Source organism: Phyllobates terribilis, unplaced genomic scaffold, assembly GCF_046119375.1.
Source record: "Phyllobates terribilis strain yellow unplaced genomic scaffold, ASM4611937v1 Scaffold_1__5_contigs__length_1240528914, whole genome shotgun sequence".
Taxonomy (NCBI): domain Eukaryota; kingdom Metazoa; phylum Chordata; class Amphibia; order Anura; family Dendrobatidae; genus Phyllobates; species Phyllobates terribilis.
This window is the reverse complement of record NW_027362761.1, coordinates 391,839,586-391,856,260: the sequence shown is the minus strand read 5'-3', so window position 1 is coordinate 391,856,260 and position 16,675 is coordinate 391,839,586. Positions and strand designations below refer to the sequence as shown.

The 16,675-nt window shown below is 42.6% G+C and overlaps 1 protein-coding gene across 3 annotated transcripts in view; it reads right to left on the bottom strand.

Moving 5' to 3' along the window:
* The window catches only part of CUNH5orf63 (chromosome unknown C5orf63 homolog), a 182,762-nt gene that overhangs the window by 119,908 nt on the left and 46,179 nt on the right, over positions 1-16,675 (bottom strand). The window contains exon 1 of one of the 3 annotated variants that reach the window (XM_073676639.1): positions 8,218-8,473. The exons of the other annotated variants lie outside the window; for them this stretch is intronic. Within the exon in view, the coding sequence (XP_073532740.1) occupies positions 8,218-8,340 (123 nt within the window). The 5' untranslated portion in view covers positions 8,341-8,473. Of the gene's footprint in view, positions 1-8,217; positions 8,474-16,675 lie in introns of those variants that run through there. 3 annotated transcript variants of the gene reach the window in all.

The window sequence follows — 16,675 nt, the reverse complement described above, 5'->3', positions numbered from 1 at the left end:
CCAGGTCAGACCCCGGTCACAGTTGTTGACCCACACCGGGGAATGCAGGAACAGGCAGGTAGACTGGCATACAGGCAGGTGGATATTGGCAAATATGGCTGGTATGCAGATAGGTGGGTACTGGGAAGTACGGCTGGAGTGCAGACAGGAGGATACTGGCAGGCACGACTGGTATGCAGACAGGAGGGTACTGACAAGTATGGCTGGCGTGCAGACGGGGAGGTACTAGCAGGTTGGAGCACAGGCTGGATAGGGTCCAGTACAGACTGGGATTCAGGAACAGAACCACAGATGCGGTAGACAAGCAGAGCAGGCAGGAACCGCTGGAGCGGTGAGCAAGGCAGAGTAGGCAGGAACCGCCGGAGCGGTGAGCAAGGCAGGAACCGCCGGAGCGGTGAGCAAGGCAGAGCAGGCAGGAACCGCCGGAGCGGTGAGCAAGGCAGAGCAGGCAGGAACCGCCGGAGCGGTGAGCAAGGCAGAGCAGAGGGGACAGGGCTCTGTTCACACGGAACAGACTGGAAGGGAAAGGCAGAACCAGATACACACAAGATACTTGCAATGAAGTAGCGAGTGAACTCTAAACTCACAAACGGAAGTACAGTGACAACGAGTAGGAGTTAGGTGCAGGTTCAGACTCTGCAGAAAAAGGGAAGGTACGGACATAGAGAAAAACAGGTAACAGGCTAGGAGAGTGTTCAGACAGGAACTGAGAGTTCAGACAGGAACTGACACTGCAGCGAGATACAGGAGCGAGTCTGGGTATGGGGCCCCCAGAATGGCAGACAAACAAGCTAGAAGACACAGATAACAGGTCTGGGTATGCGGCCCCCAGAAGGCGGGACAAACAAGCTAGGAGCGTGTTCAGACAGGCCTGGAATACAGCCTCCAGGAAGGCAAACAGGCAGTAAAGACAAAACAGGACCTGGCACATCAGAGGCAAGAAGCCCTCTGAGGGTAAGAGTTGCTCAGGCACCAGCTTCAAGGTGGAGCTGGTTTAAATATCCAGTAACAGACAGCAATAGGCTGAGGACGCCCACAGCAGCTACAAAAAACAAGAAGTAACTGGGCCGCCGCCATAAGCAGCCAGAACAGAGACAAACAGACAGCATGAATAGAAGCCAGGCTAGCAGACTGGACTGAAGATCAAGTTTGCGATCTTGCATAGTGAGAGATGGTGCACCATGCAAGCCCGCCACCAGGTATGTTACATTTTTGTTTATTTTGTGGCATTTGAGGCTTAGTAAAATGCTCCAAAATCAAGCAAGTCCACCAAATTTACACACAACTGGTAAATTTAACATGTGGCCATTAAAATTCATACCCCCATAATATGCACTGTATATTGTTCTGAATTGGAAAAAAAAATCAAGGTGCTAATAAGCCTGACTTTCTTCCGCACTTGCATACCTATAACTTTTTAAAAGGGAACCTGTTACCAGGTTTTTCCGATATAAAGTACGGCCAGCATCTTTCAGCCCTGTGTTACAAAATTCTACAATGCGGTATATACAGCGGGTGAAATAAGTATTGTACACATCACCATTATTCTAATTAAATTTATTCCTAAAGGTGCTATTGACATGACATTCCCACCAGATTTCATTAATAACCCATCCAATCCACACAGGCAAAGAGATGAAGAATGCGAGATAAAAACAGCCATGGAAAGTCATGACACTAGCAGAAATCTATCAGTAATTACAAAGCAATCATGCCACTTAGTGAAAAATAATATGGTCTTTGAACCTATATGGTTCTAATGATGGCCTATAAAAAGGTGTTTCATTGCCAAGGTGCCACAGAAGAAACATCTCATGATGGGTAAAGCCAGTGAGCTGTCTCTAGACCTTTAGAACCTTACTGTTGCAAAACATACTGATGCCATTGGTTACAGATGAATTTCTAAACTACTGAAGGTTCCAGTGAGCCCTGTTGGGGCCATAATCCGGAAGTGGAATGAACATCTTTTCACTTAACCGCTTCCCGACCGCCCACTGTACATAAATGTCGGCGCTGCCTGGGCTCTGTGCAGCGCCGACGTTTATGAACGGTCGGTGGTCCCGCAGCCCTCAGGACCCCCAGGGTCCTGCAAGTGCTGCGGTTGCGGTTCAGAGCGACAGCTCTGGCAGGGGACATCATCGGGACCTGATTGGATCAGGTCCTAATGATGTTAACCCTTCGCTATCTTCTATATGCCACGATCTATAGTGATCGCGGCATATAGAAGATAGTGAGAGGAGAGGGGGTCGTCCACTTACCTCTCCGACGGCCCCCTGATGCCTTCCAGGACCTGCCGTTGTTATGGCAGCTGGAGGTCACATGACTACCTCCAGATCTGCCATATATGGTGTCCTGCTGAGCTCAGCCTGCAGCTGAGTCCAGCAGGAGACAGACAGTGTGAAACTGTCAGCAAAGTTCTCATGCAATGTAATACATGTCTATTACATTGCATGAGAACAGTGATTAGAAAAATAAAAATTAATGTCCCATACAGGGACTAAGTAAAAATGTAAAAAAAAAGTCTAAAAAATGTTTTCAAACTGTTAAAAAAAAAAATCACAAAATAAATAAAAATAAATAAAATATTAAACCAATAAATCCGTATATTTATGCAAAAACAAAAAAAAGAGTACACATATTTGGTATCGCCGCGTCCGAAACAACCCGAGCTATAAAACTGTCACACTAATTAACTCCTTCTGTGCACACCGTAATGAAAATAAATAAAAAACGGAGCAAAAAACTATGCTTTTTCATATCGTCAAACAAAAAGTGGAAAAAAATGCGATCAAAAAGCAAAATGGAAATAAAAATGGTACCGCTGAAAACGTTATCTTGTTCCGCAAAAAAAAAGCCACCATACAGCTCCATCAGCCGAAAAACAAAAGTTATAGCTCTCAGAATAAAGCGATGCAAAAAAAATATTTTTTCTATAAAATTGTTTTATTGTGTAAAAGCGCCAAAACATAAAAAAATATACAGTAAGTGTAGTCTCGCTGTAAACGTACTGACCCGACGAATAATGCTGCCTTATCACTTTTACCACACGCAGAACGGCATAAAAAAAAACTCAAAAAACACTTCCTGAATTGTTAGTTTTTGTTAATTTTACCTCCCAAAAAACGGAATAGAAAGCGATCAAAAAATGTCATGTACCCAAAAATGGTACCAATAAAAATGTCAACTCGTCCCGCAAAAAACAAGCCGTCACATGACTCTGTCGGCCGACATATGGAAACATTCTAGCTCTCAAAATATGGCGATGCAGAAACTAGATTTTGCAAAAAAAGAGTCTCTTAGTGTGTAACAGCTGTCAGTCATAAAAACATGATATAAATCTGGTATCTCTGTAATCGCACCGACCCAGAGAATAAAGTAATCTCATCACTTATACCGCACGAGGTAAATAAAACCAATTCTTCACCAGCTACTGATTTGTTTATTATGTCTCCCAAAGATCGCAGTAAGGCTCTGCTCACATTTATCCTGCGCTCTGCGCTGAGCACTTACACCAGAGTTTCCGTGTAAATCTCTGAAATACGTGATTCAGACAGAACCTATGACGGAAGATTCCCTGTAATGAGGCAGATATAGGCCACTGTGGATGCCATCTAGCCTGTGATCCCATGGTGTCATTTTTTTTAGGCGTGCATAAAAGTGGGGTTGGCCACAGTTTTGTGCACTTCTGAAAAAAAGGACACCGCTAAACAGATGCCAAACGGAGTCTAGAGTAACTCTGCTGCTTCATTATAGTGAATGGATCCTGCAGGGGTTTCATCTGAATTACATCACTTGGAAATTTAGATGGAAACCCCGATGTAAGTGCTCAGCCTAGAGCGCTGGATAAATGTTACGTAAAATATTCCCAATAAAAGCTTCAACTCGGTCCTCAAAAAAAGCTAGTCCCCACTCAGGTCCGTCATCTGTTAAAAATATAAGGGACTTCCAAGTTACTGGTAAGCAGAAAAGCTCTGGAAAAGCGAAATGGCCCTTGCCCCCCAAAAGAAATTCAGAAAATTTTGTGCTCCCAAATCCAAATGCCTAATCTACAATAATTTGCTCTCCAATTGTCAAATAGCGCTCCGTCCCTCCCAGATCTCGCCGTATGGCTAAGCGGTACGATACAGCCACATATGGGGTATTGCCACTTTTAGAAGAAATTGTGTGACACATTTCGGCACCATTTTTACCCATTGCCCTGTGTGAAAATGTAAAATCTGAGGGTAAAACATTTTTTTGTGGTAAAAATGCAATTATGTTTTCTTCACTGCCCAATGGTATAAATTTAAAATTTAAAAATACTCACTACTTCCCTAGATGAATTCCTTGAGAGGTGTAGTTTACAAAATGGGGTCACTTGTGGGGGTTTCTGCTGTTTCGGCATGTCAGCGACTCTTCAAATGTGACATGGTGTCTGCAACCTATCCCAGCCAACATAGCGCTCCTTTCTCTTCCGAACCCTGCTGTACACCAAAGCAGTGGTTTTCCCCCACATATGGGGTATCAGCGTGTTCAGGAGAAGTTGCACAACAAATTTCATGGTGCAATTTATCCTATTACCCTTATGATAATGCAAAATTAAGGGATGAAAAATGTTTTTGAGGGAAAAATGTGAAAATTTTATTTTTACGGCTCAATATTATAAACTTCTGTGAAGCACCTGGGGGTGCAAGGTGCTCACCACACATCTAGATAAGTTCCCTAAGGGGTCTAGTTTCCAAAATGGTGTCATTTGTGGGGGGTTTCCACTGTTTAGGCACATCAGGGGCTCCCCAAATGCAACAAGGCATCCGCTAATTATTCAAGCAAATTTTACATTCAAAAAGTCAAATGGCGCTCCTTCCCTTCCAAACCCTGCCGTGCGCCCAAACAGTGATTTTCCTCCACATATGGGGTATCGACGTGTTCAGGAGAAATTGCACAACAAATTTCATGGTGCAATTTATCCTATTACCCTTATGATAATGCAAAATTAAGGGATGAAAAACGTTTTTGTGGGTAAAATGTGAAAATTTTATATTTACGGCTCAATATTATAAACTTCTGTGAAGCACCTTGGGGTTCAAGGTGCTCACCACACATCTAGATAAGTTCCCTAAGGGGTCTAGTTTCCAAAATGGTGCCACATGGCGTCTGCTAAATATTCAAACAAATTTTACATTCAAAAAGTCTAATGGCGCTCCTTCCCTTCCGAACCCTGCAGTGCGCCCAAACAGTGGTTTTCCCTCACATATGGGGTATCAGCGCGCTAATGAGAAATTGCACTACAAATTGCGTATTCCATTTTTTCCTGTTACCCTTGTGAAAATAAAAAAAATGGGTCTAAAGTAACATTTTTGTGAAAAAAAGTTAAATGTTCATTGTTTTCTTCCACATTCCAAAAATTCCCGTGAAACAGCTGAAGGGTTAATAAACTTATTGAATGTGGTTTTGAGCACCTTGAGGGGTGCAGTTTTTAGAATGGTGTCACTTTTGGGTATTTTCTGTCATAAAGGCCCCTCAAAGTCACTTCAAATAAGATGTGGTCCATAAAAAAATGTTTGTATAAATTTTGTTGGAAAAATGAGAAATCGCTGGTCAACTTTTAACCCTTATAGCTTCCTAACAAAAAAAAAAATTTGATTCCAAAATTGTGCTGATGTAAAGTAGACATGTGGGAAATGTTATTTATTAACTATTTTGTGTGACATATCTCTCTGATTTAAGGGCATGAAAATTCAAAGTTTGAAAATTGCAAAATTTTCAAAATTTTAGCCAAATTTCCGATTTTTCACAAATATCACAAGTGATATCGAAGAAATTTTACCACTATCATGAAGTACAATATGTCACGAAAAAACAATCTCAGAATCAGGGGAATCCCTTGAAGCGTTCCAGAGTAATTACTTCATAAAGTGACAGTGGTCAGAATTGAAAAAATTGGCCTGGTCACGAAGGCAAAAACAGGCTCTGGCGCGAAGTGGTTAAACCAGGCACGACCAGGTGCTCTCCCACAAGATTTTCAGACTGAGGAGTGAAAAGAATTATCAGAAAAGTTGACAAAGAGCCAAGGGCCATCTGTGGAGAGCTACGGAAAGACCTGGAATCAGCAGGTACAATTGTTTAAAAGAAAATTATAAGTAATGCACTCAAACTCTATGTCCTGTATGCATGCTCACCATACAAGACTCCATTGCTCAACATAAAAGCATGTTGAAGCGTGTTTAAAGTTTGCCGAACAACATTTAGACAAGCCAGTGAAATACAGGGAGAATATAGTTTGATCAGAAGAGACTAAAATTGAACCCTTTGGATGCTATAATACACACCATTTATGGAAGCCAAAAGGCACTTCCTATCACCCCAAAAACACCATACCAACAGTGAAGTTTGGAGGGGGGAACATCATGGTGCAGCACTGTTTTTCAGCGTGTGGCACTGGCAAAGTTCATATAATTGAAGGAAGGATGAATGGACAAATTTACTGAAACATTCTTGCTAAAAATCTGCTGCCATCTACCAGGATGATGAAGATGAAACTAGGATGGATATTTCAGCAAGACAATCCCAAACACACAGCCAAGGAAACCCTCAATTGATTTTAGAGAAATAAAATAAAGCTGCTAAAATGGCCCAGCCAATCACCTAACCTGAATCCAATAGAAAGTTTATGGACTGAACTTAAACCAAGAGTTCATAGAAGGAGCCCACGTAACCTTTAGGCTATGTGCCCACGATGCAGAAATGCTGCATATTTTTTACGCTTCTCCCTGGCAGGAAAAACGCATGCGTTTTTTACATGCGTTTTTCCAGCCAGGTAGAAGCGTTTGTCAAGCGTTTTTGCATGCATTTCTGCATGCGGGTTATCAAGCGCTTTTCCAAGCGATTTTAGCATCACTTGGAAAAGTGCTTGACAACTTGTTCACACTATATACATCCATGCAACCGGCATATATAGTGTGACCAAGTTAGTTAAAAAAAAAAAAAGAATAAGAATGGTAAAAAATAAAAAAATAAAGTTTATACTCACCTTCCGTTGTCCTCCCGGTGTTTTGTCTGCTCAATCCGGTCTCTTGCACTGCTCGCGGTGGTGTGATGGACCTACGGTGACGTCATTGAGCCATGTGATGGGTCACATGACTCAGTGACGTCATGGCAGGTCCTTCACAACAGCGCGAGCAGTGCAAGACATCGGACGCAGCGGACAAAACACCAGGAGGACAACGGAAGGTGAATATAAACTTTATTTTTTTATTTTAAATTCCTTTTTTTACAGTTTCTATGGTACCCAGATTTGGATGAGAGTCTCCTCTCCTCCAGACTTGGGTACCAACCGCACATAGAAACGCATAATATCCGTGTGTACAAATGTACGGACACGGATATTATGCGTTTCAATGCAAGTCAATGGCGGCGATTACGCTGCGTGTCCGCAAAATTAATGGACATGCTGCGGATTTTTGAGCAGCATGGGCATTAACATTGCGGCTTGTCATTGGGGACCATGGGGGGCGGATTACCAAGTGTTTCCCAAGCGTTTATGCTGCGGAAATTCCGCAGCATAAAAACTTGGAAAACGCATAGTGGGCACGCAGCCTTAGGATTTGAAGAGTACTTGTATGGAAGAATGGGCTAAAATCACACCTGGGCACTGCATGCGACTAGTTTCTCCATAAATGAGGCATCTTGAAGCCGTCATGAGGTGGGCCACTGGGGAGGCGCCAGATGTTGCAGAAGGGCCAGCTGGGGTGTATAGCCTCACTGGCAGCAGATAATGATGTCATGGTAGCTGGAGTGGGTCGCTTGACCCCTCAACGCTTACCTCGTGTCCACAACAATTTCAAAAGCGGGAGGTGGTACTTGTGGATGGTATAGGACCCCCTGGGGGCACTCCTGTAGCGGTGGTGTCTGGGTGCAGGTTTTGGAGTGCCCGTGATGTTTGTGCAATCTCAAGCAGCCAGACACGCAGGTGAACTTGTAAACATAACAATTTTACTGAAGGAGGTAACAGGGTACAGTCTATCTTAAAGGCAAAGTTCACAGTATATTGGCATATGGAAGTTATGGCATTTCTCCTCATGAGACAAGCATTGTTATTATCCAGGGCGGCTGAAGCAGAGTTCTCTTCACTTGTTAGTACAGGAAATGCTATGCACAGTCCAAGAAATATTAAACTGATGCAGGGACCTTCACAGATTGGCTCTCTGTGGAAACACACTAAAGTGTGGATGTACTCACAGTTTTTATCCCACCGTTCCCTCTCGCAGGGGGTAGGTTTAAGCAAAGTAGGTGGCGTGGCAGCCACGTGGATCTGGTCCTGGCTAGAAGCGATCTGGATAACCAGAGAGCAGGAGAGTCCATGTACAGCTTTCTCTCTCCTGACTAGATGACACTTCACTCTTTTTGTTAAGGAGATTATGTGAGGAAAAATGTCCCCTCAGCATAGACTGGCATTGAAAACACTTCTCTGAGAGAATAATGTCTCTCCTCAACCTTCCTGAGGCAGCAGGAACCGCCCACAACTGGTTTGTACCAGCGTTGTAGTCAGAGTGAGAGCCCTGAGCTGGGAGGCTCCTCCCAGCTGTTGCTATAGCCACTTGTTGTGAGGAAAATAATCATTACTTCATATACATGCATTGGCCAGCAGATGGCAGGAAAGTACAATTTACAATGCAATGTATTATATCCCCTAATTTAGTGCACAAAATGGAACAAATCTAATACAACACTACAACTGTCTCATTTAGCAGTAGTAGAATGGGTAGCGGGATGCTACAGTCAACACCAACAAAGGCTTTTGTACGAAGTATTAAATAAATTTCAGTAAGGCTGTGTGCCCACGATGCGTTTTTAAGCGTTTCCGCAGCAGCAAAAACGCTGCAGAAACTCTTAAAAAACGCATGGTAGAAGGCCTGCCATGTTCCCCAATGATAATCCGCATGTGCTGTGCACATGCTGCGGAAATTTCCGTTGCGGATTATCATTGCGGAAAAAAACGCAGCACTACCAATTATTTTGCGGAAGCGCTGTGTTTTCGCCGCCATTGACTTGCATTGGAACGCATGGATTCTGCATCACTGCATATGTAGATGCGCATTCTATGCGTTTCAATGTGCGGATGGTACCCGGGTGTGGAGGACAGGAGACTCTCCTCCGGACCCGGGTACCATGGAACCTGTGAAAAAAAGAATAAAATAAAAAATAAATGTTATATTTACCTTCTGACGGCCCCCACTGCGCTCGTCCTCCCATGCCGGCAGCTCGCGGTTGACTGAAGGACCTGCGCTGATGTCATAGTCATGTGACAGAAGGTCCTTCAGTGCAGTGTACCGCGATCTCCTGGCAAGGGAGAACGGAGCGAAGCAAGACTGCGGGCCATCAGAAGGTAAGGATAGATTTATTTTTTATTTTTAACCATTCTTTTACGGTTACACTATATAAATCCATGCTGTTTGCATGGATTTATATAGTGTGACCAATTTGACAAGCACTTTCCAAGTGATGCTAAAATTGCTTGGAAAGCGCTTGTCAACCCACATGCGGAAATGCAAGTGAAGAACGCTTCACATCCGCATGTCCCTGGCAGGAAAAACGCATGTACAATCCGCATGCGTTTTTTCTGCCAGGGAGATGCAGAAACGCTCAGGAAAAATCCGGAGCATTTCTGCATCGTGGGCACATAGCCTAACTGTGTTCAATACTTTTTTCCTGTGTCATTTCTCATTATTACACATAACTTAATTTATGGATATCTATGATTTGATTTGTTTGCCTGTGTGAATTGGATGGGTTTTTACCGACATCTGGTGAGACTGAGAATTTCATGTCAATAGCACCTTTAGAAATATATTTACTTAGAAAATTGGTGATGTGTTTAATATTTATTTCACCCGCTGTTATGTCCCCTATCCGCTCTGCAAGGCACAAAAAAAGAGCTTTTATTATATGCAAAGACAGCACGGTCTGGTCCAATGGAAATCTCTGGTCTTGATCTGGCGCCACCTATTTTCTTATGATCACAGTCCTCTTTCCCTGCTTCATGTAGATGTCACAACCTACAGTGCTGGCCAAAAGTATTGGCACCCCTGCAATTCTGTCAGATAATACTCAGTTTCTTCCTGAAAATGATTGCAATCACAAATTCTTTGGTATTATTCTCTTCATTTAATTTGTCTTCAATGAAAAAAACACAAAAAGAATTGTCCTAAAGCCAAATTGGATATAATTCCACACCAAACCTAAAAAAGGGGGTGGACAAAAGTATTGGCACCCTTTGAAAAATCATGTGATGCTTCTCTAATTCGTGTAATTAACAGCACCTGTAACTTACCTGTGGCACCTAACAGGTGTTGGCCATAACTAAATCACACTTGCAGCCAGTTAACATGGATCAAAGTTGACTCAACCTCTGTCCTGTGTCCTTGTGTGTACCACATTGAGCATGGAGAAAAGAAAGAAGACCAAAGAACTGTCTGAGGACTTGAGAAACCAAATTGCGAGGAAGCATGAGCAATCTCAAGGCTACAAGTCCATCTCCAAAGACCTGAATGTTCCTGTGTCTTCCGTGCGCAGTGTCATCAAGAAGTTTAAAGCTCATGGCACTGTGGCTAACCTCCCTAGATGTGGACGGAAAAGAAAAATTGACGAGAGATTTCAACGCAAGATTGTGCGGATGGTGGATAAAGAACCTCGACTAACATCCAAACAAGTTTAAGCTGCCCTGCAGTCCGAGGGTACAAAAGTGTCAACCCGTACTATCAGTTGGCGTCTGAATGAAAAGGGACTGTATGGTAGGATACCCAGGAAGACCCCACTTCTTACCCCGAGACATAAAAAAGCCAGGCTGGAGTTTGCCAAAACTTACCTGAGAAAGCCTAAAACGTTTTGGAAGAATGTTCTCTGGTCAGATGAGACAAAAGTAGAGCTTTTTGGGAAAAAGCATCAACAGAGTGTACAGGAAAAAAAAGAGGCATTCAAAGAAAAGAACACGGTCCCTACAGTCAAACATGGCGGAGGTTCCCTGGTGTTTTGGGGTTGCTTTGCTGCCTCTGGCACTGGACTGCTTGACCGTGTGCATGGCATTATGAAGTCTGAAGACTACCAACAAATTTTGCAGCATAATGTAGGGCCCAGTGTGAGAAAGCTGGGTCTCCCTCAGAGGTCATGGGTCTTCGAGCAGGACAATGACCCAAAACACACTTCCAAAAGCACTATAAAATGGTTTGAGAGAAAGCACTGGAGACTTCTAAGGTGGCCAGCAATGAGTCCAGATCTGAATCCCATAGAACACCTGTGGAGAGATCTCAAAATGGCAGTTTGGAGAAGACACCCTTCAAATATCAGGGACCTGGAGCAGTTTGCCAAAGAAGAATGGTCTACAATTCCAGCAGAGCATTGTAAGAAACTCATTGATGGTTACCGGAAGAGGTTGTTCGCAGTTATTTTGGCTAAAGGTTGTGCAATCAAGTATTAGGCTGAGGGTGCCAATACTTTTGTCCGGCCCTTTTTTGGAGTTTTGTGTGAAATGATCAATGATTTGATTTTTGCTTCATTCTCTTTTGTGTTTTTTCCTTGCAAGCAAATTAAATGAATATAATAATACCAAAGAATTTGTGATTGCAATCATTTTCAGGAAGAAACTGAGTATTATCTGACAGAATTGCAGGGGTGCCAATACTTTTGGCCAGCACTGTACGTCATTCAGACAGTGTCGTCGATCGTGCTCCTGTACAGGCGCTCTTCTCTCTACCATGTCAAGGACAGACCAAAGTACTGCAGTGCGCATGCGCAGAGAAAGGTCAAAGAGCGCCAATGTAGGACCAGTCATCCACATGAAGCAGGGAAGGGGGAAGGCAATCGTAAAAAGAGAGGATGCATGGATCAAGACCATAGACGCCCATTAAACCGGACCGCGCCATCTTTAAATATAATAAAAGCTCTTTTTTTGTTCCTCGCAGAGCAGATTAGGGACATACATACAGCACACTAGAATGCTGTAACAGAGGGCTGAAAGATGCTGGCCGTACTTTATATGGGCAAAACATGGTGACAAGTTCCCTTTAATATCTTGCTACCTACATACAATAAAAAAAAACATGGTTCTTGGGATCATAGTAATACGTTTTCGATTGAGTGGTGCCCTTTGTGGGTCACTTCATTCCCCCCCCATCATCTCCATATGGTAAGGGCATAGCAATGAACACTCACATACAGAGCCATCTAAACACATGCAAGTTTCCATCTTTTTTTTCTAGACTATTTTTACCACTTCACAAATAATTATATGGAATTTTAAATACTTAACAAAAAATCCACATAATGTTTTTCCAGAAAATTTAAGACAATGAATATGCAAACATACAATACAATAATTCATCATAATGGCTACCAGCTGGTAAACGACAATAGCCAAACAGAAGCCGTCTACTTGTAAGGTTTTAAATATAGAAGATCTCCATGGAAATGACAGATCTAAACTTCATAAGAACTTTTTTTTGCATAAAATTTTCCCTTCAACCCTCTGTCTGGAGAAAACACTAATAAGTCACTGATGTGAGCACATTACAACATAAATTGCACATTCTTACTATTGCTTTCTTCCGCGGGTTTTAAAACACTGATAACCTTGCACCCCCTCATTAGGTGACAATGAAAGTGAAAGCTAGACATGAACAATGGGGGGTATAGCATATGCTTTTTCTGCTCAAGCAACATTAAAATCAGCCCAAAGAGTGAGCTTTCAGAGGAATAGGCTTTTAATGTTCTTAAACCCGCTGCTTTGTTAGGCTCAAATAGGAAAAGGCAGAATGTTAGACTTCATAAGCACAGTGCTTATTAAAGATAAAGGCATTGATTCATGTAGCGTTGAGACAGGCAGATTGGCGGACGGCTCAAGACTTTAACCTTCAAGTTTAAGGGTAATTAGTAACAAAACTGGCTTCAAGGCAAACCGCCAGCTACCCGCGAACCTTAACACCTGAGCACCCAGAGCAAGAATATTATGTGGTCTAACAGAAATCAACCTTCATATATTGGAGGTTCACATGTCTAGTTAGACTTGGTTCACATATCTACTTAGTAGTGGAGCATGGAGATGTGCCCCTACTGCCTCTAAAAAGGACGCCTCACTTTGCAGGATGAAATATGATTAAACAATGATATGAAAGGACCCATATTATTGTGTAATTTTTATCAAAACTGTCTAAATCTCAAACAATGCAAATTTAGCCTAGACAGTCTTAAAATGCATCAAATTTGGTAAAGAATTTATGCAGTTTGATAAATATGTTTCATTTTAAGACCAAGTCTAAGTTTACACTTACACTGTCACAATTTTGATGCTTCTTTGGCACAGGATAAACGATGCCCCTTTAAAGCAAGGCCTTGCCCCAAGTCGAACAAGTTGTGTAAAAAGTGTCAAAAACACATAAAAATGATACAGGTCATGAAAGACAGAGTTTTGGTGTGAATTATGCCAGAAGGCAATTTGATTTTTTTTATTATTAATTTTATTATTAAACAACTAAAGTGCTGTTTGTCAATCTAAAAAGTTAATAAGAAACCTGGATAAATCAGTAAAAAAGTGAGGCTGTGTGTGCAACGCACAAAAGTAGGAATTAGTCCTACCAGTATTTCCAGGAATCAATCATGACAGCACACCAGAATGTAGTCCTTCCCATCCTCTAAGGATAGGAAACACATGACAGGTTAAATAGCCCCCCCTACCTCACCCTCAGTGTCTTTACCAAGTACAACATCAGGATGGATGCAACTCAATTTTATTGAATTCTCTTACACAACTGTTAACTTCACATAAGTACAAGGAATTCAAGGGTGCTGTCATGATGGTCTCCTGGAAATACAATTACCAGTCACTCGGTGTGACTGCAAATTTATGAATCCCCATAGCGAACGCACTGTGCGCTGTGGGGATTCGCCGGTTTCCAACCCGGGAACGGAGGGTATGTATGCCTTATACATACTCCCGGGCCAGTGGGCACAGCCTCGTTCTCCTTGCCCGCTAGACAGCCGCGTCACTAAATGGGGCGTGGGCTCGGCTCAATACAAGTGTATAGAGCGAGGCCATGCCCACTGGCCGGGAGTATGTATAACTCATACATTCCCTCCATTCCCGGGTCTGAAACCGGCAGATCCCAGCGGCGCACAGTGCTTGCTCTGGGGGGATTCATAAGTCTGCTGTCAGAAAGAGTGACTGCAGACTTATCGGTTTGGACAGGACAACTTCTTTAATCACTGAAAAAAAAAAAAAACTACACTTGAAAATATCTTTTCTGTGTATTTTGGCTACAATGCAAGATCTGTTTTTCAAATACTGATAAATAAAAAATACTGACATAGGAATACTGCTCTGACTTAAAAACCGACCGGCTATACTGTTTTTTTAACATAAACTGGAAACCATAGAAACATCGTTACTTTCAATGACACTATTCTGTTTCAATTTACGTTTGCATCTGTTAAGTAATGGAACCGTTGTCCACATGAATTATGTGTCTCAGTTCCCAAAATGGAACAGAGAAATGGAACTTAAAATGCAGAGTTAAAGGGGTTGTCCAGGTTTTTCATGAAAGTCTGCAATCATTCTATGGTACTGCAGACTTGTGAATCCTCACAGCACTCACTGTGAGGATCCTCTGGTGCCAGCAGTGAGACCAGGCGGTCATGTAACCGCAAGTATGCGATATGCATACTCCCGGTCACATTCCGACTAAAAGTGCACAGCCTCGCTCAATTCACTTGTATTGGTCGAGGCCACACACATCTAATCAGAATGTGGCCGGAGCTATGCATATCGCATACTTGCGGTTACATGACCGCCTGGTTTCACCAACGGCACCAGAGAATTTTCACAGTGCACGCTGTGAAGATTCACAAGTGTGCAGTCACATGGAGCCTTTGTATGTGGTTATATCCTGATGAAAAAGACCTGGACCATTCTTTCGGATCTGCATCAGCAGCACAGACGACCCGCCTATTGTTTCTCTTCTGGCATGTCAACGGCTTTATAACCCGTGGGACTGCAGCAGCTTGATCCTTGTTGTGCGATACACAACTTTACCAGGTGAGTACTTCTCTGCACCTTATTGTTCTTTAATATCGGAAAAGACTCTATTGCGCTTTTTGCTCCGCAGCTTTTTCCTAAATAAATTTACTGGCGTTTTGAAATGTGTTTTCCATGAACTTTAAAACACCCCCTAAAAAATAGTGTGAAGAATCCCATATCACGTGCCACAATTTGAGAATCAGCAAAATGCTACTGTCCATAAAGTAATGGATAATCAGCCTACACCATGGGGAATTGCAACAAACAGCTTCCACACGTTCTCTCTAGAAAGTAATCTGTCAGGCTTGTCTCAGAAGCAAAACATTATCTTGTGTTAATTAATGTGTTGCTACATATCACAAGAGTCTTCTTATGAAAACATTGCAGCTTCTACTACTGATATCTGACTTCTTCTATTCCATGTGGTAATTTATGCAAGTTATGAACAGCATCGTACAAGCCAACTAAATTACATCTGACCCTACTATACTGTGGGATTTGTAGAAAACGCAGACGAATCAGCCTCATTGACCGACGTACCTGGCCATATTGTAGCTCAGTATGTACAGAGCTACAGTATAATAGGGCCTCCATAGTGGTGCATGGTCCTTCTACTAGGACCTTCTACTATAATTCTAATGTCATACAGAGGCACAGGGAGGCCTCTCCCGTCAGCTTGTGCAAAAATCAGAAAACTCCAAAAAATGTGATATGCTCCGTCAAATGGCACATGTGCTGGGGCATTCTCCCAGAGAACCATTGGTCCTCAAGGAGAAAATCTGTGGATATACAGACCATGTACTACAGTGTCTGATTGGTTCCATACTATTCTTTCTGTCATGTGCCTAAGCACCAAGGCCACTTTTAAGTAGTGCAGATTCGGTAAGTATATTTGTTTTTATTTTTAGGTCAAAATCAAAAATAAGACCGAAACAAAGAAAATTCTGAAAAACTTTTACATTTTTTATGTGTCATTGCTGAACAAACATACAACGACTCCAGCCAATCACTAGACACAATGCTTACATGGTGTACCTGCTGGTGTTAGTGCTGCAGTCACTATTCCACTGCAGTGATCATGTGCTGGGCCGCTATAACAAATGACTACTATTAGTAGGTAAACAGGGTACAATGGAGGTTCACAAGGGGTTTTAACTGGTGAGAGAGTTTTTTTGTTGTTTTATTGAATTTTTTGCTCCCAAACGGATCAATGTTAGTGGTGTACATGGGTGCTTTTCCTCATGGACGTCAGGTCTGTCTGAAAAAATTTCAGAATGTCCTAGTCTGGTCCAATTTACAGAACAGACAGAAGCATGTATAAAGTAAGCAGTTTCTACAACTATCAGCTACACGGACTGGCAAACAGAGCTAGTCATGTCCGCAATTCGTGGATGTGTGTGGTTGTAAAGATCAACACTCATTTAAACTTAACCTAAGACCCATTTAAAGTTCCAATCCAGCGTGTTTTTATTTATTTCAGTACTGGAGTTGGAATTTGCGGCGGAAATGCGTTGCGGGTGATACCCAGGTTGGAGAGGAGGACTACAACTCCTCTCATCCCGACCGCCGCTCCTGCTGATAACAGCGGGAGCAGCGTGGATGGGAGGAGCACTAGTCTTCCCAGTCAAGCCG